Here is a 27,470-nt window from a genome sequence, read left to right as displayed (position 1 = left end):
GTGTTGAGTACATTATGTTTTCAATTGTTTTTCTAGTTATTTGTGACTCTACTAATGATAAAATTGCCTGTTTCTGTTTCCAGAAAACCATTGCTCATAGTCCCACATACTATACAATGATAAGTTCAAGTATGGCTGTACCTAATTTGGATTAAGCCTGGCAAGCACTTTGATGTAAACATTTCTTCTGTGGGACTTAAAGACAGTTAACCCAACTCCTGGACTGCTGCAGTCTTCCTGACAGAAAGCTTAGGCCAGGCTTGTATGCCCAGTATATATATTCTATAACGTGTGTAACTACTTCGTTTAGTTGTTTTTGTTTGGATTTAGTTTAGTTGTTTTTCTTTTCAGTGTATTTCAGTGTCAGTAATTTGTGTAGTGCTCACTCACATTTTCAACTGGAAAAGACCTGCAATAGAAACGTATTTAGGAGCAAACAAGTGAATGAAAAGTTTGATATCATTAAGGCCAAACAGCACCTAGTTTTCAACAAAAACACATAACATAAGAGCAGCAGTGACGATGCAGCTGACACACATGAACCCATTTAAACTGGTCCCAGTGTTTTTAGCCTAACTTGAGTCTTGAACCATTGGGGCAAATGAAAAATTCCAGCAGTTCTTGAAAGCAGCAACTCTGTGCTTTTTTGTGATGTTAGGGACATTATGGTAACTCGAGGCAGAACACCATCCAAATCTTGGTAAATAACACATGAAAGAACAAAACAAACAAACATGGTAAAAAGAAGCCAAACGTGTGATAACATTGTTCCATCACGCTCACTCACTATTCTCTCAACCTTTGCCTTCACGGGGCTGCTGCAACAATGTACCTGGGATTACCGTAATGATGCAAATATTAATGAAAAGTGCAGAGTTGCTGCTCTCAGGAATCATTGGACTTCTTTTAATTGAGGAAATGGATCAGGAGTTACGGTAGTTACAGATGTTTAATACAACCCTAGAAAAGAGCTTTCTGTAGTGCTGTGCGATACGGAAAGATGTTTTATGTATCCGATACAAGTAAATACAGGGCTGATATGATCTATACTTTTTAATGTGGATGATGCATCATCAAAATGCCAAATTGTTTACATTTTCATGACCTTTACGTTGTTTTTTAGGGGGCTTCATCCTAATGATTATTAATGAGTTAAAACCGAGGACAGAAATAATAAAAGGATTTAGTTTGTAGCCCATAGTTTAAAAACAGTAATCACACATTATCCCTTTCTTTAACAGCAACACAAAAGGATCATTATATTCCATTAAATCTGAGCCATATTATATTCAGTATATTTATTTTAATTTCAGTAAATGTTTTTATTTAAATGACATGTTTCAGTTAGATAAATGTGTTATTTCAAGGTCGTTGCATCATTTTTACTTTTCGAGTTGGCTAAAATAAGAATTAGCCAGTTGCACTTTAAAGTAATATAACCAACATATCGCCACAGTTATCTACCTGGATATTCTTCAGAGCATGCTTTCTTGCATGTGACAACAAGAGACCTCTCGGTTGTCTGGTGGAGCATTTAGCGCCTCGCTACATGTTTCCAAATCGGCATTTCTTCTCAGTGAAAGCTGTCCTAGAGAAGTAAAGCAAGTTTGTAAGTTTCTCTCTCAATGTTTGTAACGCATTCCCACGTTAAGCTTAACAACCGATATATGGAGCGACTGCCGCGCCTCCTCTCCCCCTCCCTCTCCTGCTGCTACTTCAATCATGAAACTAATCAATGATCAGCTGATCGCAAGTTCCGTCTCTCTTGTTTGTTTCCCACTTTGCACCAGAAAGAGGAAACCAGCAGATAAACCACAGCAGCACGTTTAAGCTTGATAAGCTGTTGTTAGAATTTATTTAATATTACTTTAATGCCTAATGCTATAAGTAGCTGACAGCTGGTAACTGTGCAGGGGCGGGTCTAGCACGGTTTTGCCAGGGGGCCAGCTGGGGCATTAACAGGGAAAAGGGGGGCACAAAGAAATACTTTTCTTTCTTATTCTCGTTTAAAATGTCTAGCTTTTAATAAATAATTATCTGAATCTTACAACCAAAGTTTTTATCTAACGTAAAATGTATAGAAATCTAATATTGTATATAGTAACTATTAAGTCTAATATATACCCTAGTAAGTTATAGTACTTTTTCCTTTGGGAAGATACCATCTGTGCAGTCTGCAGTTCTGTTGAAGAAAGATGTTGAATCTATTTAATTGTTGTTGAAAAATAATTGATTTCTGTGCATTTTTTTTAAATACATGCATTAAATTAAAGTCGATTATGTCGATTAAGCATCACGAGGCAGAGGGTGGGCGATGGTTCCCTTTAGTTTTTTTTTTTGCTGGGAGTTTGCAACCCTATTAGTTAGGTTGTTTAATATTTCTGCTAAGTACTCTTTAAAATACCAGAATAGGGAGGATGGTGCAGGTTTAAGTTTATTAGATTGATCAGTGTTGCTGAACTATGAAATATTTTGGGTGCAGTGTGTTTTTTGCATACAGGTATAACTAAATAACTTTAATGTTTTATTTTTTAAAACTTGAGTATGAACTTATACAAAATAAAGAAAGATATTTAAAAAAACTGTTTTATTGATTATAAAAATACGCTGTATCGGATTCATATCGATACTGGACACAAAAAAGTGGTATCGTGCGTTCTCTAGTCCATACAGGAGAGAACCAGAAACTAAAGAAACTAAATTGCGTGTTTACCTTTATGTTGACATCAGTGTCTGTTTTTTTTATTATTATTATTTCAGCATTTCAGCATCTCAAAATATTTTTTAGATAAAAGCAGTCAAAATATTTTTTTTAACAGATGAATCATTAAAGGATGGCAATTTCTAAAATGGTAACCAAAAGACCCGTGTGTTTTCTCTTTGGAATAATAATAATTATTGCTCATTAATAAGAAAACTATTTCGAATCCAATTCAATTTTCGAACAATCAATAAAATACTTTATGACTAAAATGATGAATAACTGCAGCCCTAGAATAAACACATTTTAGAGAAACTTGTGATTTTTGAGATGATGCAGTTTTAATTTGATAGTTTTTCCCCTTTGGTAACTTTGCTGTCCTCGCCCTGAGTTCCTTAGTTTCACCAGCTAGACAGCGAGATAACGATGCTCCAATAACCAGACTTATTTTCCTTTCTGTGCTGATTTATTGAAGAATGGCCTCTGACCATTGCCTTCTCTTTGACCATCGTAAAACTGAAAATACAAAATACTGTATTAGCTAACTAACATTGTAAACTAGCTTGTTACACTCTTACTGCAAGCTAACAGTAGATTACAGCTCAGTATTCAATACCATCGTTCCCTCGAAGCTGGACAGGAAACTGCAGGATCTAGGACTGAGCAGCTCCCTCTGCAGCTGGATCCTTAACTTCCTGTCTGATAGACGCCAAGTAGTCAGACTGGGCAGCATCACCTCATCCCCCATCACACTGAACACTGGTGCACCACAGGGGTGTGTACTGAGCCCTCTCCTGTACTCACTCTACACCTATGACTGCACAGCCACTAACAACTCCAACATCATTGTGAAGTTTGTGGACGACACTACAGTGGTGGGTCTTATCACCAACAGTGATGAGACGGCTTACAGGGAGGTGGTCAGCGCCCTGACCCACTGGTGTCAAGACAACCATCTCACCCTCAACGTCGCAAAGACAAAGGAGTTGATAGTGGACTTCCGGAGGTGCAGAGAAGTACACACCCCCATCACCATCAACGGCGCTGCTGTGGAGAGTGAGTAGCTTCCTTGGGGTACACCTGGCTGAGGATCTTACGTGGTCAGTACACATAAACAAAACAGTGAAGAAGGCGCAGCAGCGCCTCTTCTTTCTCAGGAGACTGAAAAGATTCGGCATGAGCCCCCGCATCCTCAGGACCTTCTATCACTGTGCCATTGAGAGCATCCTCACTGGATGCATCACCACCTGGTACGGCAACAGCACCGCTTACAACCGCAAAGCTCTCCAGCAAGTAGTGCGGTGTTCTGAACGGATAATTGGAGGTGAGCTTCCCTCCCTCCAAGACATCTACAGGAAGCGCTGCCTGAGGAAAGCGGGGAGGACCATCAAGGACTCCAGTCCCCCCAGCCATCAACTGTTCAGACTACTTCCATCAGGAAGGAGGTTCTGCAGCATCTGGTCCCCAACCAGCAGACTGAGAGACAGCTTTTTCCACCAGGCCATCAGACTGCTGGACACTTCATAGACACCTCACCTTCACTACTGGAACTTCAACATTATGCACTCCACACTGTATATAAATGCCACTTGTTTTGCACATGTCCAACTACCAACCTCTGTATATTTTATTTTATTGTTTACTCTATTTAATTTGTAAAATATGTACACACACACACGCGCGCGTGTAGAAAAACATATTTAGTATACACATCCAGTAATGCATGTACTATTATATATTGTACATATATTTATTAGTCTCAGATTTAGCCGTTCTTATATTTTGCTTGTTTTACGTTATTGTATTTTTGCACACCTCTGTTGCTTGTGAAGCTCGCAAACAAGAATTTCACTGACATGTACTGTACCAGTGTACCTGCACATGTGATGTGACAATCAAAGTGATTTGATTTGATAACAAGATAAAACTTTCAAATGTACAAATTATCGTACCATTTTTACACAAAACAAAAGATAATAATTATTTTATCGTCACTCATACTTACAGACATATCTTGTCCAAGGCAACAACATTTTAAGGTCCATATCAGCTTAGAACGATAACTTTCCGCCATCTTTGATTTTTTCACCTTCTCATTGTTCCTTTCCCAAAGTAGTCAAACCCATATTACAAAGCAGCCACTAGAGGGAGCTCTAGGGCCGTTTGCAACCATAATATCCAGTTTACCTTATAAAAGGCAGAACAGTAACTATAGTGTTTGCAATAAATGCAGACATTTAAAAACAGAAAGCTATCATCTACTGTGATTCAAGTGTATAAACTAAACCACATAAAATGGCTTAAACTGAATATGGTCACGTTTTATTTTTTGTGTGGCCATTACTGCATTTTAATGGTGTTATAGATGCTGTCGAGGCTAAGCCTACATTTAAAGCCACTGAGCTGTTTGTTGGCAGGTTAATGCAATGTCACTGGTATGAATAAACGTATTAAACTTAGTTCAATAACTGAAACCATACTTATCTTGTCCTTTAGATTCTTTATTCCAACACAATTTAACATAACAGCGCAGCGGTCACAATCTGTTTGCTCCTTCCCAACAACAACACACCTGCTGCTAATGACCTATCTACCTTAAATAGACACACCATATGTAACACAAAAGGTGACCCCTAGTGGCATACATGAGGTACCCACACAAAAATGGCTCCTACAGATACTGAGCACAAATATGAGTACAGAGAATTTCCAGCAAGCTTTTAATACTGTCACAAAAAGGTCTAGAGGGATTTATCAGCATCATCCTGTCAAACTGGTTTTATGGTGGTTTTGATGAGAACAGATTATAGCTTGATCAAGAAGACCAACCGTCGAAGTCCTGTTAGGAAACCTTTGCACTTTTTCAAGGTGTGAGTATCATCAAGTGTAGCAGTGATGTCCTCATTGGTCGTTGACACAGTTGACAACTTGTTTGAGGGATGAAATTGTGGCGTTTTGGTCAGAAAGTTTATACTTGTAAATCAGACTGCAGAAATATTTCTGGAAATGTAGTGGTTTGTTTGTTTGTGGTTTGTTTGTTTGTGGTTTGTTTGTTTGTGGTTTGTTTGTTTGTGGTTTGTTTGTTTGTGGTTTGTTTGTTCATGTTTTTTGTTTGTTTTTATTTCAAATATCTTATAACAAGATGAAACTACAATTGTAAACGCAATTTGTTTTTTTGTTTTTTTCTCAAACTTAAGTAACTGAAACCTTTCATTGAACTACAGCAGAAACAGATTGGAAATGCCAAGTTATTCTAACACTAGTGGACTTGTTAAACAAAACATTTGTTTCACTTCTTTCTCAACATGCAGCACCATTAAGAACAGTGGACCAGCATAGTTGGTCTGCATGAGCACACTTACTGCAACAGTTGTACATGCTGAAACTGGTTGCTGGCAGCTGATGTGAAGAAATGTCTGGACACATCAAAAGTTTTCTTTTTCATTTTTTCCCTCCCTTGGATAACATACACATGGCAAATAAAAACATGTAACTAGGGTGACGTGAAGTGTGTATCATCAGATTTAACTCAAATATAATGAGGCTGTCCATCTGTGAAGTAATTGTTCCTTCAAAAACCACTGTGACAACAGATTTTATTTCATTCATTTGATGGTTTTCTATTCTGTATACTGGAACTTTTTAATAGCCCCCCTGTCCACACATCCTTGACATGAGACTTTCTGCAGAGTTGCACATGATGAATGCACACAAAACTTAAAGTGTTGCTGTCATATTTTTTTGGATGTGGTTTGTTGTCATAATCAAGAACGTGTCTTATTTTTTTATTTGTTTTGTTGCTGATCGGCCATTGGACTGCTGAGCCTGCAGTGAACAGCCAGTCACTGACTCTTGATGCTAGAGCAAGGACAACTGAGCTCTCTCTCTCTCTCTCTCTCTCTCTCTCTCTCTCTCTCTCTCTCTCTCTCTTTTAAATAAATAATACGTTCGAGCTGTTTATGTTTTTGACTTGTTATGGACTCTGACTGGCAATGGGAGGGCTGGCGGACTCATATTATGGAGGTGGAGGGTAGACACATTTTGTGTGCAAGAGACCACATACTACAGTGGTGATTGACACAGACTTCAATGGACATTTAGGTGAAGGGAACAGAGGTTATGAGGTGTTGGGTAGGTGTGGTGTTTAGGAGAGAAATCTAGAAAGACAGATGTGGGGCAGATTTTCCAAGTGGAAATGGCCGTGGTGCACACATACTTCAAGAACAGGGAGGAACTTGTAGAAATATATGAAAGTGGAGGAAGCTGCACACAGGGCAACTAAATATTATGCAGAAGGTGAAATCCAAAAGACAGGAGACAAGGAGGTGTCAGGGAGAATGCAGCTATGCAGCATCAAATGGTAGTTTGAAGGATGAGTTTGGACATCAAGAAGAGGAAGTGAGTGAAGGCAGAGACATGCAGGAGTATAAACAGGCTCTGGGTAGTAGGGAAGACTTACCAGATGGCTGGGATAGTACAGCTTTATTGAGATAAACTGCCAAGAAGGGGTTTGACGTCTTCTCTGCACAGAAGAAAGGGAAAAAAGAAAAGTGATTTTGAAAGTATTTGAAGGAAGAGATTTACAAAGAAAAAGAAGTGTAGTTAGCGAAATGAAGAAAATAGACCAAGAAACTGGGAGGCTAGGCATGTAGCAGAAAGAGGTGACAAAGGAAAAGGCTCAGTGCCACGTATGTGAAGCTGGACCCCAAGGAAATGAGGGAATGAGACTTGCTAGGCAGAGAGTGAGTTTGAATGGATGTTCAAACCCCCCAAAAAAGATATATTCACATAACATAGATTGAAAGAAGCTGCAGGTGGCACAGCAGCTTTAATGTCTTCCAGACAGGAAGTTTTGGAAAGAAATATCATCATTTCCCAGATTTTACTATCTTAGTGTTCTGTAACAAAATCACTGTTGTGCGCATGATGTTAGAGATGATGATGATTACAAAAAAACTTAATGTGCTAGTCGTGCTTTTCTTGAGGGATTTGTCCTTCGACCAGTTTTCATGTCATTGGAATCATTTGTATTCACTGATTCTGGCACTTATTTCATCAAACCAAACTCCAAGTAAATACTTTCGGCTTTTTGGTTTTGTCAAACGAACTAATGTAAAGAATGCCTGGCTGTGCACTACACCACGCAGTGGGAATTTGTCTTCTCCAGTTAAATTCAGGATTAACTTGCTTTATAACACAGACCTCAAAAGTAACCGTTATAACCCCAAACACAAGAAAATGTGATCTACAGCACAGTGAGAACTGGCAACGCTTATCTGGAGGGGTCAGAGTGAATGAACTGGACACCTGTAGAAGCAGGATTTGATTTCCACTGATTTCCTTTCTGATCCGATACCAAGTAAAATTCAGGGTGGTATCGACGATACTGATCTGATACCGATACTCTGTACAAAAACTTATTTTTTTTACTCTATCTTTTATTTTATCTCAAATTATAGCGTCGTAATGATCACAGGACATCAGATTACTTGTTCTTATCACTTAATGATGCAGAATTATCATATAGAAATGAAAAACCTGAAGTTGTGGCTATTTGTTGCCTGCCTGCAGCATTAAAGGACTCCGTGAGAGACGTCTGTCTCGCCCTGGCAGCACCTCTCCCTCTCCTCCTCTTCAGTTCGCCTCAACATACGCTCGTCATATTCTGTGATATGATTCACTCTGAGGTGTTTGACCAGGTCAGCGGTGTTACCACAACACCTCACATTCTTGCCACATGTATGGCAAACCACGTCTCAGCTGTTCGTGGAGGTAAAATACGTCTGCACATGACTCTGTTTACGCTCAGCCATTGTTGTGAGTGTGCACGCCAAGGGGCCGGACACAATGACGGGTATCGGAGGAATCGATATTTCAGTATCGATCCGCACATCACTAGTTGAGATACGTTTTAAAGTAGTCCAAAAAACAAATGCATATTTTCCCGAACCACTGTTCCTTGACTAAGGTGGATAACGTGATGAGGTCAAGGAAGGGTGTGACGGAGATTTGATTGAAAAACTTTGTCGTCCGTTAAAGTTTCACGTTGGCTTTTTCATCTTGAAAGCCCTCTCTGCTCGTGTCCAACCCGTGTGAACAATCACAGATGTGAGAAATGTAAACAAACCGTCCGCAGAACGCTGATCAGGTTATTTTAAGCGCAAGAAAACAAAAACGTTGCGCTCACCGTCGGCGTCACGGACGAGGCCTGGGGGTCCGGGCCCGTCCACAAAGGTCATTGTAACACAAATCATACGATTGCTAATGAAAATGCTATAAAGCTACATCGCAGATAAGTCTCTGGAGTAACAATCAAGGCCATGTTAGTTATTTGATGAATAGTATCTGTGCCACTCATGGCGCATGACTGAGGAGGACGTTGACCTCTGCAAGTCAGGAAAGTCTGCTACTCATTGTATAAATATGAGATGTTTTTCAAAAACCAGCCATCATCTCGGGAGGCTGACTCCAAAGTACCATCTCACTTCAAACTTGCAAAACAAGTCGAGTCGATGCGAGCGCACTGCTTGTTTCTAGTTAGTCTTTAAGGATGACAGCATTAGTCTGCTCCTTTGTATGAAATAAAGTGAGTCCAGTCCATGTGGTCTGGCACCCACCCACATTTCTCTGCTAGTGATCCATGAGGACTCCACCTTGTTGCCAGTTCTCTTGTGTGGAAGCTTCAGGAAATGACAGCTTCACTCTGACGTGTGTGAGCTGTGTGAGGTCTGTGGTTAGAAGTTTACAGTGTTTGCTCTTTGTGTCGTCTGTAATATGCTCTATGGCTTTAAAAAAATGGCCACATGTTTCTGTAGCTGAATTTGTCCATCTCTGACCTTCTGAGACTGTATTTTCAAATAGGGACGTTCTGACTTTTCTTCACCTTGTACTTCATTCTGCAAATGTTTTATACTCTATTAGAGTTATTACATTATTCTGTTATGCTATAAAATCAACCCCCATATAAGATCGTACTTAAGAAATACATTTAAAAACCTTCCTGTGCAAATAACCCAAGTTATCTAGAAGAAATAAAAACTGCACCGCAAACCAAACTCAGCTGTTCGACCTGTTGAGCTCGGGAAACTAACTGGTGTTTCATTTTAGTGAGTGCTTTGTTAGATTCCTTCATTTGAACCAAATGAAGTTGATTAAAGTTGATGCACTGATGTGTTTGAAGTGTTTTGTTAGTTGCGATGGATCTCCTGCTGTCTTTTTTCCTCATTATTAAAAGAGGATTTCTTTGAATTTCAAACATCCATTTCCTGTTTATCTGGTCCCGGGTCACAGGTGCAGCAGTCTAAGCAGAGAATCCCAGACCTCCCTAAACAACCACTTCCTCCAGCATATCCAGGACAATACTGAGGCATTCCCAGGCCTGCTGAGAGATATAACCTCTCTAGTGTGTCCTGGGTCTGCCCTGGAGACTCCTCCTCATGGGACATGCCCCAAACACCTCACCCAGGATATTTTTAATTAAAACATCACAAATAAGTCGTCAGGTCTGATGGTCACATTTGTGAGATTCAACCACCATAAAGCAGAGATCACACAGGACACACTGTGTAACCCTCAGCTCAGGTGTGTTCAGGACATTTGCTTGGAAGAAGCCGTCTGTGGATAAATCCTGCTCTCCACCTCAGCTGTCAGGTTTATCCAGAGAACGGCCGTCCTGACTTCCAGCAGCCCCACAGTCCTCGTTTCTAATAAACTGGCATCACTGAAATGAACTGTCTGCCTCGCTGTTCAATAATCTGCTCTTTGCCAATTTCCCAGCAGAAGCTTCCACTCATATCAGCATTTTTCTGTGATTCTCACATGAACTAAACATAAAAAGCTGAAGCCAACCTCAGAGTTCCCCGTAGTGAGGAAGAGTTTCCTCTGAGCCACAGCTGAGTTTGATGCGTCCACAAAGGAAGACTGACGGGAGGACAGACTCTGGGAGAAAGGCAGATATTAAAAGATATGAATACAAAGTACGCTGCAACAAACAGGACAGCAGATTATGAAGAGCGGTTAGACCTTCATGTGTCAGTCATTGAAATGTGATCAAAGTTACCTGTTTGACATCCTGATAGAAGAAAATCAGCTTCTTGGATCCGTTTGCAGCAAAGAATTCATGGATCAGACTGAACTGGAAGAATCAGACATTAATGACTCAAAGGTTCAACTCTGAGGAAGGATCACGTCTCTGAACTTACTCTGTCATCAGAGACGATGGCGTCTTCCACCGCCGCCTCCTCCAGGCTGCCGGCGTCGGCCAGCCTGCTCATCAGGTATTTATGTCGGGCATCCAGAGCTGCCCGCCGTTCCTCCTTCACGGCTCTCGCCTGTTTGGCTACTTCTCTCCTCGCCTCATTGGACAGCAGCATCGTCCTTTTACCAGACACCTGGAGAAACATCAGCTCAGTCTACAGACGCAGAGACCAGTGAGAGCTTGGCCCAAACATCTGCAGGTTTCTGAGGACCACGTTTGACCCTGACTGGAGGCATCGATTCTGAGAGTGACTGCCTAAACTGAGCTACTGTCCCCCCTCCACTGAGACGTTGTCCTGTGATGTGTCATGGGGGGAAGTGTTCCTCACGGTTGGACTCGTGAGAAGTTCAGTCAGTTTATTCAAACTTTAAAAAGACGCATTTTCAGTCTCTGGATTTCAGCAGAAACAAATGTGAACACAGCACTTTTTGATTGAGTATAAAAGGATGAAAGAGTCAGTGATTAGTAACATTGTTGCTGACTGATGCTGTTGTAGAGCTGTCTTTGGATCCTCACCTTCCTGGAAGCCTTCCCTGGATTGCTCATATATCATTAACTTGTTTGTGTTCAGTAGAATCAGGTGTTGTGGATGCAGGTCGTAGCTGTGTGAGGCCTGTACAGTCAGCGCTGTGTGAGCGCTGTGTAACGTTAGCTTAGACTTCTTTCTGTTGTTATCATCCTTCAGGTTAATGTTGTTTTCATTATGCATCACAGGAAGTGTGGGTGGCTGTTAGCCTCACAGCTCATGGAGAGTTGCTGCTGCTCTGCCTCCTTTTTGATGTTTCTGCTCTTTGTGGCTTTGTGTTACTTTGTGTCGTGTCTGAAACAAAGTGAGTCCATGTTACTAACTGTAGTCGGCTCTCTGTCTCGTGCACAGCTGACTGTTGTCTGAATGAAAGTATTTTTGTACTTTGTGTAATCTGGGGCCTGTGCTTCGTACGTCGCTTACTACATCCAAGATCAAATGAAACATCCAAGACCAAACCATCGCGCTAACCGTGAGCGCGCTAATCCGGTTCCCCGAACACACCTGCTGTTGACGATTAGTACAGCTGGACGCAGTAATGTGACATCACTGGGTGTCGTAAAAGGGGCTACGCATCGATAGTAGAAACATTGATCGGCAACCCGCTGATTGGTCGGCGAAAATGTCGAAGGGGCGTGCTCGGTATTATCCGGCAGCAGAGCAAGAACTCATGAGTGAGGGATTTCAGGAGTTTCAGAGTTTAATCAGAATGCAAGGGAACACTGCAAAGGCTGCAAAAGCAAGGAGAGAGGGCTGGCAGGAAGTTGCTGACAAATCAAACTCGTAGGTAATTTAATAATAATAATAATAATAATGGATTGGGTTTATATAGCGCTTTCCAAGGCACCCAAAGCGCTGTACGATACCACTATTCATTCACTCCCACATTCACACACTGGTGGAGGCAGCTACGGTTGTAGCCAGGCTGCCATATCGCGCCATCGGCCCCTCTGGCCAACACCAGTAGGCGGTAGGGTAGATCTATCATATGACACTATATTGTCCAATATCATATGGCATTATATTATATTATAATATGTTATATTATATCCCCTTTCACATTAGAGCCACAACAGGACCCACAAGAACATGGGAACAAGTAAAAGTGGAATACAGGAGTATTCTACAGAATGGTAATATTTATCTCTTATATTGCTTTTCGTCTCTTGGCAAGGTAATACTGGCCTGTAATACTCTGTTAGTTCGTTCGTAACAGCAACCAAGAAAAGGGCAGAGGAAGAAAAGACAGGTGGTGGTCCTGCACCCCCTCGTCAACAAGTTGGTTAAGTAAATAATACCCTCACGGGAATATCGATATCTCTCAATGAGCACACTGTCGCGCTGAGCTAAAGGATCCTGTCTATCCCGCAATATACGCTGAATTCTGAGGACTCTCCTTATCAATCTTGCACCTTCCGCAATGGGTTGGTCGCGTATACGGACAGGACATGGCTGCGACAGACTTCCCAAATCCACCTTCGCTTTTATAGCCGTGGTCTCTCATCTTGATTACACAAAGTAATTTACAATTACTACTCTGAAATATGAATTACATCTGTAATAATCACATACATGTAATAGAATGTTAATAGTACATTTCCCTTTTTTAGGGAATGACCTGTATGTATCTGTGTGACATCAATAAAAGGATCAAGTGCTGCATTATCTTTAGTTACATTGATGTCATTTATTTATGGTGAAACAGTGGAAAAATATCGCTGTTGCTTTCGTATAAATGAAGCGGACATACCTGAGTGGCCGCGATCTAATCCTGTTTACATAAAGTAAACCTGCTCCCCAGCAGGTTTACGCTTACGGCTCTGTTGCTATGACAGCAAGTCCCGGATGAGCTTCGGGGAACCGAACGATCCAGGATCACGCGAAATCGTCAACAATCTCATCCAGCTAACTCACTTAGCGACGTACGAAGAACAGGCCCCTGTTGGGTCTTTGAGCCCTTTTTAAACAGCATATGAGCCATATGTATGTGGGTATATGAAAGGTTGTTTGTAATACATCAAATTGTTGCTTATTCTAGAGCTGCTGCTGTGCCTGATTGGTCTGCTCGCTCGAAACTGAAGGTTGACTTGATTCTTTTGGTTTTTTACATTTTGTCAATAAACCAACTTCTTTATGATTTGAACGGCGTCTCTGACGTGTCACAGGCCTGTCAGCTTTCTTGGTGATTGGTATAGATTTGAGCTTCATGCTCTGGCTGTTGTTGGGTTTTCCTCTTTCATATTAAAGCTTTTGTCCTACATTTGGCTCTAAAGTCTAATTCTAATCCCAGCACTGTGTCTGGGTGTGTGATGCTTGTTTTCCTGCTCTTTCTCATGAAACAGTCACAACATTCTCAGTCCAACTTTCACTCTTTGCTGCGTTTGCTGCAGCTGCAGTGAACATGGTGCCGTTTGCCTTTAAGAAAGTTGTGCACAAAGGCTTTTTCTCTAGCAGACAGCTGTGTGGCTAAAAGTCAGATCATTTTTTACCACCTCAGTCACACTGGACTGAAACAAGAGTGAAACTAGGAAGAATCAGAGTTTGTCCAGTGACTGCACTGATTTTCTTCATATTCACAAACTGATTCTAAGTAGTTGCATCAGCTAATCACCCGGACACTGAGCGTCCAACACGCTCCCTGAAGGGAAACGATTACATCCTCCAAACAATCACAATCTGTCTCTGAACGACTGGAATTATTCTCTGATTTGTCAATAACTGGAATTTATCAATGCAGACACGATGAAGTCAGTCTGAGTCGCATCTCTTTGGCTAACTTAACTCAAGTGGTTGCCGACTATTCTGGTTCTATTCCCATATAACAGCAGGGTTGCTGAGCACCTCTGTCACTCTGCACTTATGTTCCCAGTTCTCTTTTGTGGAGGAATTTTCCAGGAATTCCTGGGACCAGCTTTCCATGAGAGACCCGATCAGGAGCGACTGTCCTGGACACTCCCAGCATCACAGGGACTCACAAACCCGTCTACCACAGTGAGAAGACTGATGGTCACAGGCCCACATGTAGCTTTAGATCACACGTGTGCACTTCCTGTGGTCACTGCTGTAACTCTAGACTCACCGAGGGGCCAGTGGTTGGTGAGGCGGCAGCAGCTGAAGTCATGTGACTAATGGCTCTCAGCTTCTGTCCTCCTATTCGCCGGTGTCCTTCACCTGTCACACCTGGTCAAGAAAGAGTGAGAATGTTCAGAGCTTTAATGGAAAAGAACATTATTACATATAAAAGGCCTCTAACAAGTATTGTAGTGTTAATCAGGATGAAGTCCATCATGAAGACTTCAGAGTGGTTCAGACAGTCGGTGTTTCATCCACAGAGCCTCCAGTCTGCATATCAAAGTATCCTGAGGAATGACAGTGAAGCCCGAGTTCCCCTCATTACATTCATGTGTGTGACTGTGAGGAAAAGGTGATTGTATGAACGTGTGTGAGCGAGTGAATGAGGCTTGTATCAGAGTGGAGATAATGTCAGCGGCACAAGCTGGACGCTGCAGGTGTCACATGTGAATCTGTGCATCAGTGTCTGCACCTTTGTGGAGGTGAAGCTCAGGAGGTTTGGATTTGTTCAAAGCTCTGTCTGCTCCATCTTTCTTTCCCTCAGGCCTCTCCAGATCAGGAAGGAGGTCCTGTTCTCCTTCTCCCTCCTGGATTTCTGGATCCAGGGAAGGATCAAAGTCTCTCAGCCCAGCATCAGAGCTTCTGGCTGGGGGAGGACTGGAAGTTTCAGCTGGAGGCTGAGAGCCTGGATCTGCCATCTGAGTCACAATTCAAATATTCTCAGTAATCTCAAAAAGCAACAGAAAGGTGCCATTTTCATGAGCAGTGGGTTATCCAGCAGTTTGATTCATGTCAGCAGCATTTAGTTTGTAACTGCTGACTCACCTCTGGCTGTGTCCTGCTCTCAGGGTCACAGTGGACACTGTACCTTTGACCGAAGCTGCAAAGACAGTCAGCAGGGGTCTGGATGCATTCAGCACCACGTCCTTGTTGGGCAGACACCTTCAGTGACAGGACAGTTTATTATGCTGGTAACGTTAATAAGTCTGATCACCTGTAGAGCTCATTTAAACACATCAGCTGTAGAACATCATGTGTCATGGCGTGTCCAAATTCACAGGCTGCATCCTCCTGAGGACCCGGCCTTCAAGGTCTACGTGGGCCGGGTCCTCCAAAGGTCGGGTAGGCGGGAAGTGAGCAGCTGTGACGGTCTGGCCTTCAGATCCGCGTCACCGCTGTCTCGGTGGAGTTTAATAAACTCAGCCGTCTGCTCCTTGCTGTCTAAAATCTAACAGGACACTGGAGTAAACTCTCGACAGTCTCACACTTCTGTTTAATCACTTTTCTGTTTGACGTTTATTCAGCTGTGTGAAAACTGTAACTTCAGCCAAACCAAACAAACAACACTGAAAAAAGCCAAACGATAACATTTTTACGTGATCTAAGTGACTTATATATCATGTTTAAACCTGAACAGCCGTGGGGGTCCAAAAACGATGTGCCAGGAGTCCGCTGTTCTCGCCGGCTCTAATGACCCTCGACCTCCCGGTTAGCTATCCAGATGGTGGGTAACAGACGTCTCCAAAAACGTCAGAGCACTTTTGCAAATATGTGATATCTTGACAAACCGAGCAGATATTTGAAGTTTACACTCCTACATTCTCAAACAGGAGCCCCAGCAGAGATGGATGGCTGGCGCGGCTCTCCGGAGCCCCCAGTCAGAGCAGATGCAGGGCCAGCAGGTGTGGAGACCCCTGGCTGAGGCAGCTGAAGCTGTGGGTGGCTGTCAGCCAGCTCAGGATGCCTTTTGGGCTGCAGCAGCATAAAATCCTCAGCAGGCTGGGTAAGCTTGCGTGAGCTCTCTGTGGAGGCTGTTGCAGCTGAGATGGCTCACCCGAGCGGTGCAAACTTAGTTACCTTCAAGGCTCCAGAGTCAGCTGAGGTCAGCAGCTCAGCCTCTGGGGAGGTTACAATCCCTGGAACAGCCAGGTCTCTACAACCAGAAACAGTCTTTGCATGTGCAGCTTCAGAACCAGACTTGAAGTTCCAGTTAGTGTCCGATGTCCCAGAAACACTCAGGTGCTCACTGAGCAATCTCTTGAGGCCAACACTCAGAAAATCAAACCGTCTTTGAGCCTTTGTGGGAACATTTATCGTCTGTGCTGGAAAGGTGGAAACATCTGGGAGATGCAGCCTTAACACACTGGGCTTCACAAGTCCTTGGAGGCAGCTCACTAAACTCAGGGATGCAGACAAAATCAGCACTTGCAGGAACACAATGTGCCCTCTCACAATGAGCTTGGAAGCATAAACTGAGTTTTCCTCACTGACTGTTTCAGACAGGATTGTGGGAGCAACACAAAAAGCAGCTTCAGCTGGAAACACACAGTTTAGTGGCTTTGCTGCTCGCTTTAAGTCACAATAAACAGGAAACTCATTGTGTCTCATGTCAGAATCACTCATATACAGGACAGGAAGAGGCGGAGCTTATTTCCTGCAGGGAGAGGTTAGCAGTCTGTGTCTTTCTCATTTCTGACTCCTAAAGAGCTGAAAAACACAGGCTGTTATTGGCTGGCTGACACTGGGATTAATGTCCTTGAAGCCAGCAGTCTTTAATGTCCAGGTTCAGAACGGGCAGGTGAAAAACAGTCCTTTATGTCCTCTGATGTTCAATAAACTGTCCTGATTACTGAGGGAGCAGAGAAAGTGTCTCCATCACTCACCACAGCTGGATGCTCTGAAATCCTGGAATCCAGCTGTGGAGAGGAGCGCCGGCGGCGTGGACGCAGTTTAGTAATCAGGGAACGGGAGACAGGAGGGAAACACAGCTGGGACCAATTACACACACGAGACAGGAAACAGTAACACAGGACTGTCAAAGTAAAACAGGAAATATAACACAGAGTCCAAAGTAAGGAGACGTGGGACACAGTGAAGACACAGAAACAGAAACCAGAACTATAATCACAAAACAAACTCAGAAACATAAAGAGTGAATCAGCTGATTCAGTGTTTGTGACAAAAACATGGATCCTGGTTAATAACTTTTATTTGTTTGTTTCTGTATTATTTTGTGTATCGTTCTTATGAGCTGTTGTTTTGTCAGTGAAATATTATTTCATTGTTTTAAGCTTTTTGTTGACTTTGAAGTGCTTAAGTTGATATTTTTGAACATTTAATTTGTTCGATTATTGTCGAGTCGATAAAACTGTCAAACGCACAGCTGCTTCCAGCACGGCCGGAGGAGAGGTGGCCGAGCAGACGCACAACACACACAGCTCACAGGTTTGCATTTCTAGATATTGCAGATGTTGCAGAAATTGAGAGTAAAGAACTCAGAGATCCAGCGCTGTCTCCTGCCCCTTATTTATACACCACAACACAACGACAGGCGTAACTCACACAAACGGGTAACATGAGGCTCAGATGCTTTGGACGTGTTCACATATACTGGACACAGAATGATGAAGATGGAGCTGCAGGAAGGAGGAAAAGAGGAAAAACACAGAAAAGATTCACAGATGTGGTGAAAAAGGACACGACAGCTTCTGTTTGTTAGTTTGGTTTTTCTTTATTTGGTAAAGATTCAGAAATAAAGAGAAGATCACATGTTTGAATATTATATTAACGTTCTGTAATTACAACAAGTTGTAAAATCTTTCCAGAGTGAGACAGAGACTGTGCAGAGACTGTAGAAGGACAGAGCAGCAGCAGAGCAGTCCAGATACACTGATGATCCTCTGTCAGATCCAGAGGGACACACAGGGGTGATGCTGGACTCTACATTGTGTCTGACAGTGGAGCTGTTCTCAGAGCAGTTCACTCTGCAGCACTGACAGTCATCTGCACTTCATTCCTCTGTCAGTCACTGCTGGATGAAGCTCTCCTCTCCACCTCCCAGTAACATGGCCCAGTCAGAGCGTCTCTACACACAAGCTGCTGCTGCTTCAACCTCTCTGGATCATCAGGACACAGCTGCTCCTCTCTCAGCACACACACCGTCCTGTTTACCATCATCAGCTCCACCTGCAGAGAGAAGGAGGAAGAGCAGAGGAGATAAACGAGTGTTTCCAGAGACTCTTCATCAGCTGTCAGTCAGTGATGCAGCACATCCAGTATAAAGAGCAGCAGGGACGTCAGTGCTGGGACTGTACTAGGACTCATTGTTGCTTCACTTTTTCTAATCTTTGGATTTTTATTGAAGTTGCTGAAAATGTTTTTCCCTCCTAGTTTGAGTTTGGACTTTCATTCATTAGAAGAACCTTGGTGTGTCCACTCTGAGCTCTGTAGGAACCCCAACAACAAGCCCAACAATCCAGATGGACGGTTCCAGCTGTTAACTGGAGGAATTCCATCCAAACATCTGCTCTCACTAAATTCTTCCTCACCTACAGACTGTGTTCTTCACTGCTTTAAACTTGGAAATCAATGCAGTCATTGGTCTGCGTGCTGCTTTGTTCAGAGAGCTGATTGGCTGTTGACAGTGTTTGATCAGAGCGTGTCAGCCGTTACTATGGTGACCATAAAGGTGAGAAACAGGAAGTGTTTGTGTCCAATCCTGAAGCCTGTCACCGTTCTCCTCTCACAGCTTCACTGAGAAGCTGCAGCTTTACAGGAAACACTGGATCTTTGTTTCATACTGACTGTGTTTAGTACAATACTGCTGACAGCACCACCCACTCACTCCATCACTCTACTGACCTCAGAGTCTCCAGTCTGTAGTCTGGACTCTGCTGAAGATCAGACAGCTGCTTCACATCTGGATCCTTCAGGTTGTTGTTGTCGCTCAGGTCCAGCTGTCTCAGATGGGAGGGGTTGGACTTCAGTGCTGCTGCCAGATAATCACAGCTGATCTTTGACAAACCACAGTCCCACAATCTGTATAAAGAATGAAAGATGTAAGTTTATTAGACAAAGTGCTTGAAATCATTCAGTGTTTCATCATCTGTTCAGAGCTGAAGAAGGTTCAGAATGTAGAAGTTTAGAAAATGGAAACTCCAAACAGCTGAAGCCAACAGGAAGCAGCTTCAAACAGGAAACTGTGCAGAGTTTCAGACTATATGTCCTGATGCAGCCAGTTGGATTTTCGAGATTTGAATCTCTGTTCTGTGACTAAGTCCTTGAATCATTTCTTCCAGTTGGTCCAACAAGACAGACTAAGTATTGGACATGTGTTGTGGCTCCATCAGGGGAGCTTCTAAATGTGATGTGATGGCCCCTCTGGGTCTGTCAGGTCACAGCACTGAAGAGAGCTCAAACTGGGCACACAGCTGTTCCAGTCTGGACCAAAGACTCTATACTGGGACTGAGGGACTGCTTTGACTGCACCCACTGGGAGTTTTGAAAGGCTCATGTTCTCACTTAGATCATCGATTTCTACTGACATTTCTTTCTGGGAAAAATGGGGATTACTTTGGAAACAGGAAGTATTTTCCCCAATAAGCAGCCCTGGATTAGTAAATCACTCCAACATGTTCTCAGGCAGAAGAAGCTGTCTTGTTATGAGGGAGAGAAGAAAAAGTTTGAGGCACAGAAACCTGTTGAAAGAGAGATAAAGCAGCTAAAATCAGGTGTAAAAGTAAAGCAGAGGATGAGCTGAATAAAGGACACTCAAGGCTGGCTTGGAAAGGAATGAAGTCCATGGTGGGGATGCAGAACAAGGAGCAAAGATGAATGTGATGCTGAATCAGCAGAAGACTTGGACTCATTTGATTCCAGCTTTGATATCATTGATTTCAATGAAGAGCTTTGTGATTGTAGCAAAGGGCTGGTAGCTCTGAGAGTCCCACTGATGAGGTGTTTGTGTGGAAATCTCTTAGTGGGACCAAAGAGAGAAAAAGCCCTGGTCCTGATGCTGTGGGAGGGAAATGATTGAAGTGTGCTGTGAGGAACTGACTGGGAGATTTTCACACATTTTCCAGTCCTCCTGGGAACAACAGGAAGTTCCCAGCATATGGAAACAAAGGTTAAGTGTCCTATGGCACTCAGTGATGATGGTGCTGTGGCCCCACCACCTCCACCTCTTTGTAAAGGAACTAACTGTAATCTGAAGCTTCAAATGGAACTAAGACTTCCTCCACTAGGTGGCAGTGTCTGATGAGAAAGTGTTAGTGGAGCTGGCCTGGAGTCAGAAACAGGAAGATGCAGGATTTGGGCTGAAATGGGCAAAAGTGGTTAGCACTAGTGCCTTAGAGCAAGAAGGTTGTAGGTTGAAGCTTGTTGGTCAGCTGGGCCTTTCTGTGGAGGTTGGATGTTCTCCCACAGTCCAATGAAATGCTGCTTAGGTTCATTGGTGCTTCTACATTGGCTGTAGGTGTGGATGTGAGGGAGTGCTTCTCTGTCGCTCTCTGTTGGCCCTGTGATGGACTGCTCACCTGTGCAGGTGGACCACGCCTCTTGCCCTATGACAGCTAGGGCACAGGCTGCAGCCCTGTGAGCCTAAGCTGAATAAACAGTTAGCAAAAATGATCCATAGATGGCCTGAAATCCCCCAGTTAGCAGTTTGGTAGATAGCTATGACATGCTAATCCCATCCAGCAGCTGTATTCTACCTGTAAGCTGATCCCTGCTGAGCCAAAGCACTTTTTCATATACAAATTACAACCTTTAATAGAAACCTATTGGTCAGCATCTTATTAGCCTGCTGTTAGCTTCATTCCACAGAAAACAGAGAAACTAACAGAGTTGATAAAGAATAAAGAGAAATGTGCTGATTTAAAGCCTTTGAAGTGCTTCAGATGATCTCTGTCCACTTCTGTCCACTCATTCATTCATGTAAGCTTTCTAATGCAGCTTTGATCTTCACAGTCTGCTTGATGAAACTCATTCTAACCCTGAATGTCAGAGTGTTCCTCCTTCTCTTTCCCATCATTCATGCTGGCAGTGGAGGAGATTTGGATGTTGGACTGTGTTTTGGATGATGTGTGTATGTTTGTGTTGGACTGCTGTCTGTAAAGCAAACGCACATTTTGCTTTGGATTTCAGTGTCAGACAGACTTTAAGGTGCAATGAAGAGTTTGAGAGTTTCACAGTGAATTTTCCAGTGGAGGATTTTTCTTCTTCTTTGAAGGTTTGAAATGTGAACATTGTTCTGCTGCAGTCAATGGACTAAACCAGAGAAGAAGAAAACAGACTTTACCATGAAGATCCTCAGTGTGGATCAGTATAATATCAGCCTGATGTCTGCAGTTTAGTGTCAGCACAACTTTCACATCATATTCATCTCAGCACAACTAAAACATGCTGACTGACCTCAGAGTTTCAAGTTTACATCCTGGGCTCTCCAGGAAACCACACAGATGTTTCACTCCTGGATCCTGCACGTTGTTCTTAGTTGAAGAAGAGGAGTCATTACTCAGGTCCAGCTGTCTCAGATGGGAGGGGTTGGACTTCAGTGCTGCTGCCAGATAATCACAGCTGATCTCTGACAAACCACAGTTCCACAATCTGTATAAAGAATGAAAGATGTAAGTTTATTAGACAAAGTGCTTGAAATCATTCAGTGTTTCATCATCTGTTCAGAGCTGAAGAAGGTTCAGAATGTAGAAGTTTAGAAAATGGAAACTCCAAACAGCTGAAGCCAACAGGAAGCAGCTTCAAACAAACACAACAAGAGAAAAAACTCTGAATGTTTCACATTAAAGTCGTACATTTCTCATAAAAACAGGACAAAGACTTGAAAAAGTCGTGTTTTTCCTTCCAGGAACCACATGGCTTCACTTTTAAAGGTGAAGTGTGACAGAAATGGACATATTTGAAGTCCAACACCTTTTTCCAGTCACATTATTAAAGCAGACAAACTACAAGCTCATTTTCATTCCAACAAGTCATCTTCTGACCTGGACTAACAACACTGGTCTCTATGTGCAGCTGGCTGTGAGACCAGTGCTCAGGGAGCGTCTACAAAGTGCAACACTGAAAGAACATCACACACTCATTTGCTTCCAGCACTTTCACACAAACATCTACTGTCATTATTGTCACCAAACTCTGTGGATCCTTTATTGCAAATTCAAATGGGATCAAATGGTCAGACAAAAGAGGGTTATGAGGAAATATGATGAAATGTTGTGTATTAGCAGCAAGTTATTGAATCTTTTTCCTCAGAAACCAAACAAAATGATTGACAAACATGTTTTTACAAACTCAGTGTTGGACTTGGATCAGCAGGATAAGCTGATGTTTAAAGGCATTTGAGTCTCGCTGTATGAGAGTCCAGTTCTTACTCAATATTTATGGATGATGTTCTTTCAGTGTTGCACTTTGTAGACGCTCCCTGAGCCTCACAGCCAGCTGCACATGGACCAGCTGACATTACCCAGCATTAGAGGCGGCTGTAAAAAATTCATGTTCCCATTTAAATGGTTTTAATTTGAATAAAACGATGTTGATTCATTCAATCCTGAATCGATGTTTAATATAAATGTATTTTGCCAGAATCTCAGGTTAAAGCTCACAAACTATTTCAACAAGCAGCAAACAGCTAAAACAGTAAATGAGAGCAGCTAAACACACAAAGATGGAAACACAGAGCGTGGATCGTTCACTCGACGGCACGTACACGGACACGCCGTCGGGGCTGAAAGTGGACAGCTCACAGATCCTGAAGCTGCAGGTTTCATCTGTCTCCAACCAAAACTGAGTGAAGCAGCAGCAAAAGAAGATCCAAACTCTGCTTCACGTTTGATCAATATGCTCATGAATTCTCTCTGACTTTGGCTGTTCCTGCCTGCACAGCTCTCTCTCTCTCAGTGTACTCCAAGAACAGCTTCAAACATCTGTTTCTGCATCATTCACTGTTTATTAGCCACCAGTCTGCTGTTGTGTTCAGTGCTGTCGGCCTCTGACAGTAAAGCCTCATTTCTGCTGTTCCATGGAAACTTTTTAAAATGATGACAGATTACAAACTCTCAGCTGTGTCTGTAATCAAACCTCTGTAACTTTGCTTCACTTCAGCAGCATCAGCTCATGTTCACATGTTGCTTCATGGTTTGCTTCAGTTTTTGATCGACTGCAGAATATTTTGAAGGTTATCTGCTATAAAAAGCCAGAAGAGGAAAATCTGCTTCATGTGTTTCTGTTTGATCCTCAGTGACTTTGACACAAAGGCCTCTGCTGTGATGATCACACCTCTGATCAAGTCTCACAGTGTCACAACTGATAAATGATCAGAGTTAGAATATTTCTGACTGTCTGCTGTGTGCCGTGACCTTTGACCTGCTAAAGACAGTCAGCTGTGGATTATTCATTGTTGTGTCTGATACTTAGAACTGTGAGGAAGAAGCTACACAGTTAATCAGGGTCCCATCTCTCTGAATCAGGAAAGGTGGGCAGGCCGCGTGTGGGCCGCGGGCCATACGTTGAGCATCACTGTTTGAAATGTGAACATTGTTTTGCTGCAGTCAATGGACTAAACCAGAGAAGAAGAAAACAGACTTTACCATGAAGATCCTCAGTGTGGATCAGTATAATATCAGCCTGATGTCTGCAGTTTAGTGTCAGCACAACTTTCACATCATATTCATCTCAGCACAACTAAAACATGCTGACTGACCTCAGAGTTTCAAGTTTACATCCTGGACTCTCCAGGAAACCACACAGATGCTTCACTCCTGGATCCTGCAGCTTGTTCTTAGTTGAAGAAGAGGAGGAGTCATTACTCAGCTCCAGCTCTCTCAGATGGGAGGGGTTGGACTTCAGTGCTGCTGCCAGATAATCACAGCTGATCTCTGACAAACCACAGTTCCTCAATCTGTATAAAGAATGAAAGATGTAAGTTTATTAGACAAAGTGCTTGAAATCATTCAGTGTTTCATCATCTGTTCAGAGCTGAAGAAGGTTCAGAATGTAGAAGTTTAGAAAATGGAAACTCCAAACAGCTGAAGCCAACAGGAAGCAGCTTCAAACAAACACAACAATAGAAAAAACTCTGAATGTTTCACATTAAAGTCGTACATTTCTCATAAAAACAGGACAAAGACTTGAAAAAGTCGTGTTTTTCCTTCCAGGAACCACATGGCTTCACTTTTAAAGGTGAAGTGTGACAGAAATGGACATATTTGAAGTCCAACACCTTTTTCCAGTCACATTATTAAAGCAGACAAACTACAAGCTCATTTTCATTCCAACAAGTCATCTTCTGACCTGGACTAACAACACTGGTCTCTATGTGCAGCTGGCTGTGAGACCAGTGCTCAGGGAGCGTCTACAAAGTGCAACAAAGAAAGAACATCACACACTCATTTGCTTCCAGCACTTTCACACAAACATCTACTGTCATTATTGTCACCAAACTCTGTGGATCCTTTATTGCAAATTCAAATGGGATCAAATGGTCAGACAAAAGAGGGTTATGAGGAAATATGATGAAATGTTGTGTATTAGCAGCAACTTATTGAATCATTTTCCTCAGAAACCAAACAAAATGATTGACAAACATGTTTTTACAAACTCAGTGTTGGACTTGGATCAGCAGGATAAGCTGATGTTTAAAGGCATTTGAGTCTCGCTGTATGAGAGTCCAGTTCTTACTCAATATTTATGGATGATGTTCTTTCAGTGTTGCACTTTGTTTGGCACAAAATGAAATTATTTGGCCTCTCAGATGCTTTTAGAGATTCCCAAATGACTGATGATGACATCTCTGGGGTCTGATTGATAGAAAAAAAATGTCTTTGAGACCTTTTGTAACTGACAAACTCTTCATCTGCTAACAACACTGAGTTGAATCTCCATGGCTGATAGTTGGAGCAGGCATCAGGAATACACATTGAAAAAACAAGAGGAGAAATCACCAGAGTCTTAGAATCACATTCTGTAACTAAAGGGAGACGTTTTTCTATACAAATATATGTTTTATGGACATTAGAAAAAAAGAGTATTGACGTGAAGCAGGATTATGAAATCTCCATACATCAGCCAGCCCATAATTATCAAGAAAGCTCTGAATGACGCATGCTGACTTTGGACTAAGTGTACTTTTGTGTGAACTGTGGTCCATAGCAGATAATGAGCAGTTTAGGTCTCCCTCAAAGATGATATTGTGTGATGACATATTGGGGAGCCGCGCAAAGATATTAGTGAAAAATCTGTGATCGTCCCAATTAGAGGCGTAGATATTTGCTAAGATCAAAGGAAAACCATAAACTATGTTTTCTGCACTTAAAATCCTGTAATTTTCTCATAAATCGACAGTGCGCCTTATGGATGAATTCTGGTTGTGCTTACTGACCTCGAACCGATTTTATGTGCTACACGGCGCTCAGAAACCTTTTAAAAGATGTTTTGGTACGACTTTGCTCAGCTACGAGGCCGCACCGCTTGATGGATTGTTGGAGCATTACAGCTACGAGGAGCCTCGCGGAGTGATACGTACTCTGCTTCAACGTAATATTACTGTATTGAGTGTGTATAAGGACCATAAATGGTACCTGTAAGAGACACGGTTACAAAGAGGGTTTCAAACTCCAGGCTGTCAGTCACGCAGTAGAACCTGGGAACAGAGCAGCTGCTTGTTATTATGCTCAGCGTCTGTTTACATTTTGACTGCACGATTGTGAGCTTTTTGTTATGCACAAAAACAACATTGTTTTCTTTTATTTATGGAGCATTATTATTTAATAAATGCTGATCATTTATTCCTGAGTAATTGTTTCATGTACATCTACGCTGTATGTTAATAAATGTGCCTGTGTGAGATTTGGGACACAGCTTTGACTAAGAACTCTCTTTTTGTTCGTACTTTCTGGCTTCAAAAATATCGAGATATACAGTGTGGCAAAAAAGTATTTAGTCAGCCACCGATTGTGCAAGTTCCCCCACTTAAAATGATGACAGAGGTCAGTAATTTGCACCAGAGGTACACTTCAACTGTGAGAGACAGAATGTGAAAAAAAAATCCATGAATCCACATGGTAGGATTTGTAAAGAATTTATTCGTAAATCAGGGTGGAAAATAAGTATTTGGTCACCTCAAACATGGAAAATCTCTGGCTCTCACAGACCTGTAACGTCTTCTGTAAGAAGCTTTTCTGTCCCCCACTCGTTACCTGTATGAATGGCACCTGTTTGAACTCATCATCTGTATAAAAGACACCTGTCCACAGCCTCAAACAGTTAGACTCCAAACTCCGCCATGGCCAAGACCAAAGAGCTTTCGAAGGACACCAGGAAAAGTATTGTAGACCTGCACCAGACTGGGAAGAGTGAATCTACAATAGGCAAGCAGCTTGGTGTGAAAAAATCAACTGTGGGAGCAAACATCAGAAAATGGAAGACATACAAGACCACTGATAATCTCCCTCGATCTGGGGCTCCACGCAAGATCTCATCCCGTGGGGTCAAAATGATCATGAGAACGGTGAGCAAAGATCCCAGAACCACACGGGGGGACCTGGTGAATGACCTGCAGAGAGCTGGGACCAAAGTAACAAAGGTCACCATCAGTAACACACTACAACGGCAGGGAATCAAATCCCGCAGTGCCAGACGTGTTCCGCTGCTGAAGCCAGTGCATGTCCAGGCCCGTCTGAAGTTTGCCAGAGAGCACATGGATGATACAGCAGAGGATTGGGAGAATGTCATGTGGTCAGATGAAACCAAAGTAGAACTTTTTGGTATAAACTCAACTCGTCGTGTTTGGAGGAAGAAGAATACTGAGTTGCATCCCAAGAACACCATACCTACTGTGAAGCATGGGGGTGGAAACATCATGCTATGGGGCTGTTTTTCTGCCAAGGGTACAGGACGACTGATCCGTGTTAAGGACAGAATGAATGGGGCCATGTATCGTGAGATTTTGAGCCAAAACCTCCTTCCATCAGTGAGAACTTTGAAGATGAAACGAGGCTGGGTCTTCCAACATGACAATGATCCAAAACACACCGCCCGGGCAACAAAGGAGTGGCTCCGTAAGAAGCATTTGAAAGTCCTGGAGTGGCCTAGCCAGTCTCCAGACCTCAACCCCATAGAAAATC

General features: G+C 42.6%; 1 protein-coding gene across 1 annotated transcript in view; it reads right to left on the bottom strand.

Moving 5' to 3' along the window:
- Nucleotides 1-27,470, bottom strand: part of LOC309701485 (NACHT, LRR and PYD domains-containing protein 12-like) — a 1,029,495-nt gene that overhangs the window by 249,942 nt on the left and 752,083 nt on the right. Inside the window, exon 11 of the mRNA XM_082525721.1 lies at nucleotides 21,748-21,942. Coding sequence (XP_082381847.1) covers nucleotides 21,748-21,942 — 195 coding nt within the window. The remainder of the gene's footprint in view (nucleotides 1-21,747; nucleotides 21,943-27,470) is intronic.

Source organism: Aulonocara stuartgranti (assembly GCF_965226115.1).
Source record: "Aulonocara stuartgranti genome assembly, chromosome: 23".
NCBI classification, from domain to species: Eukaryota; Metazoa; Chordata; class Actinopteri; order Cichliformes; family Cichlidae; genus Aulonocara; species Aulonocara stuartgranti.
Note: the sequence above shows the minus strand (reverse complement) of the source record. Positions and strands in the feature narration are given on the sequence as shown.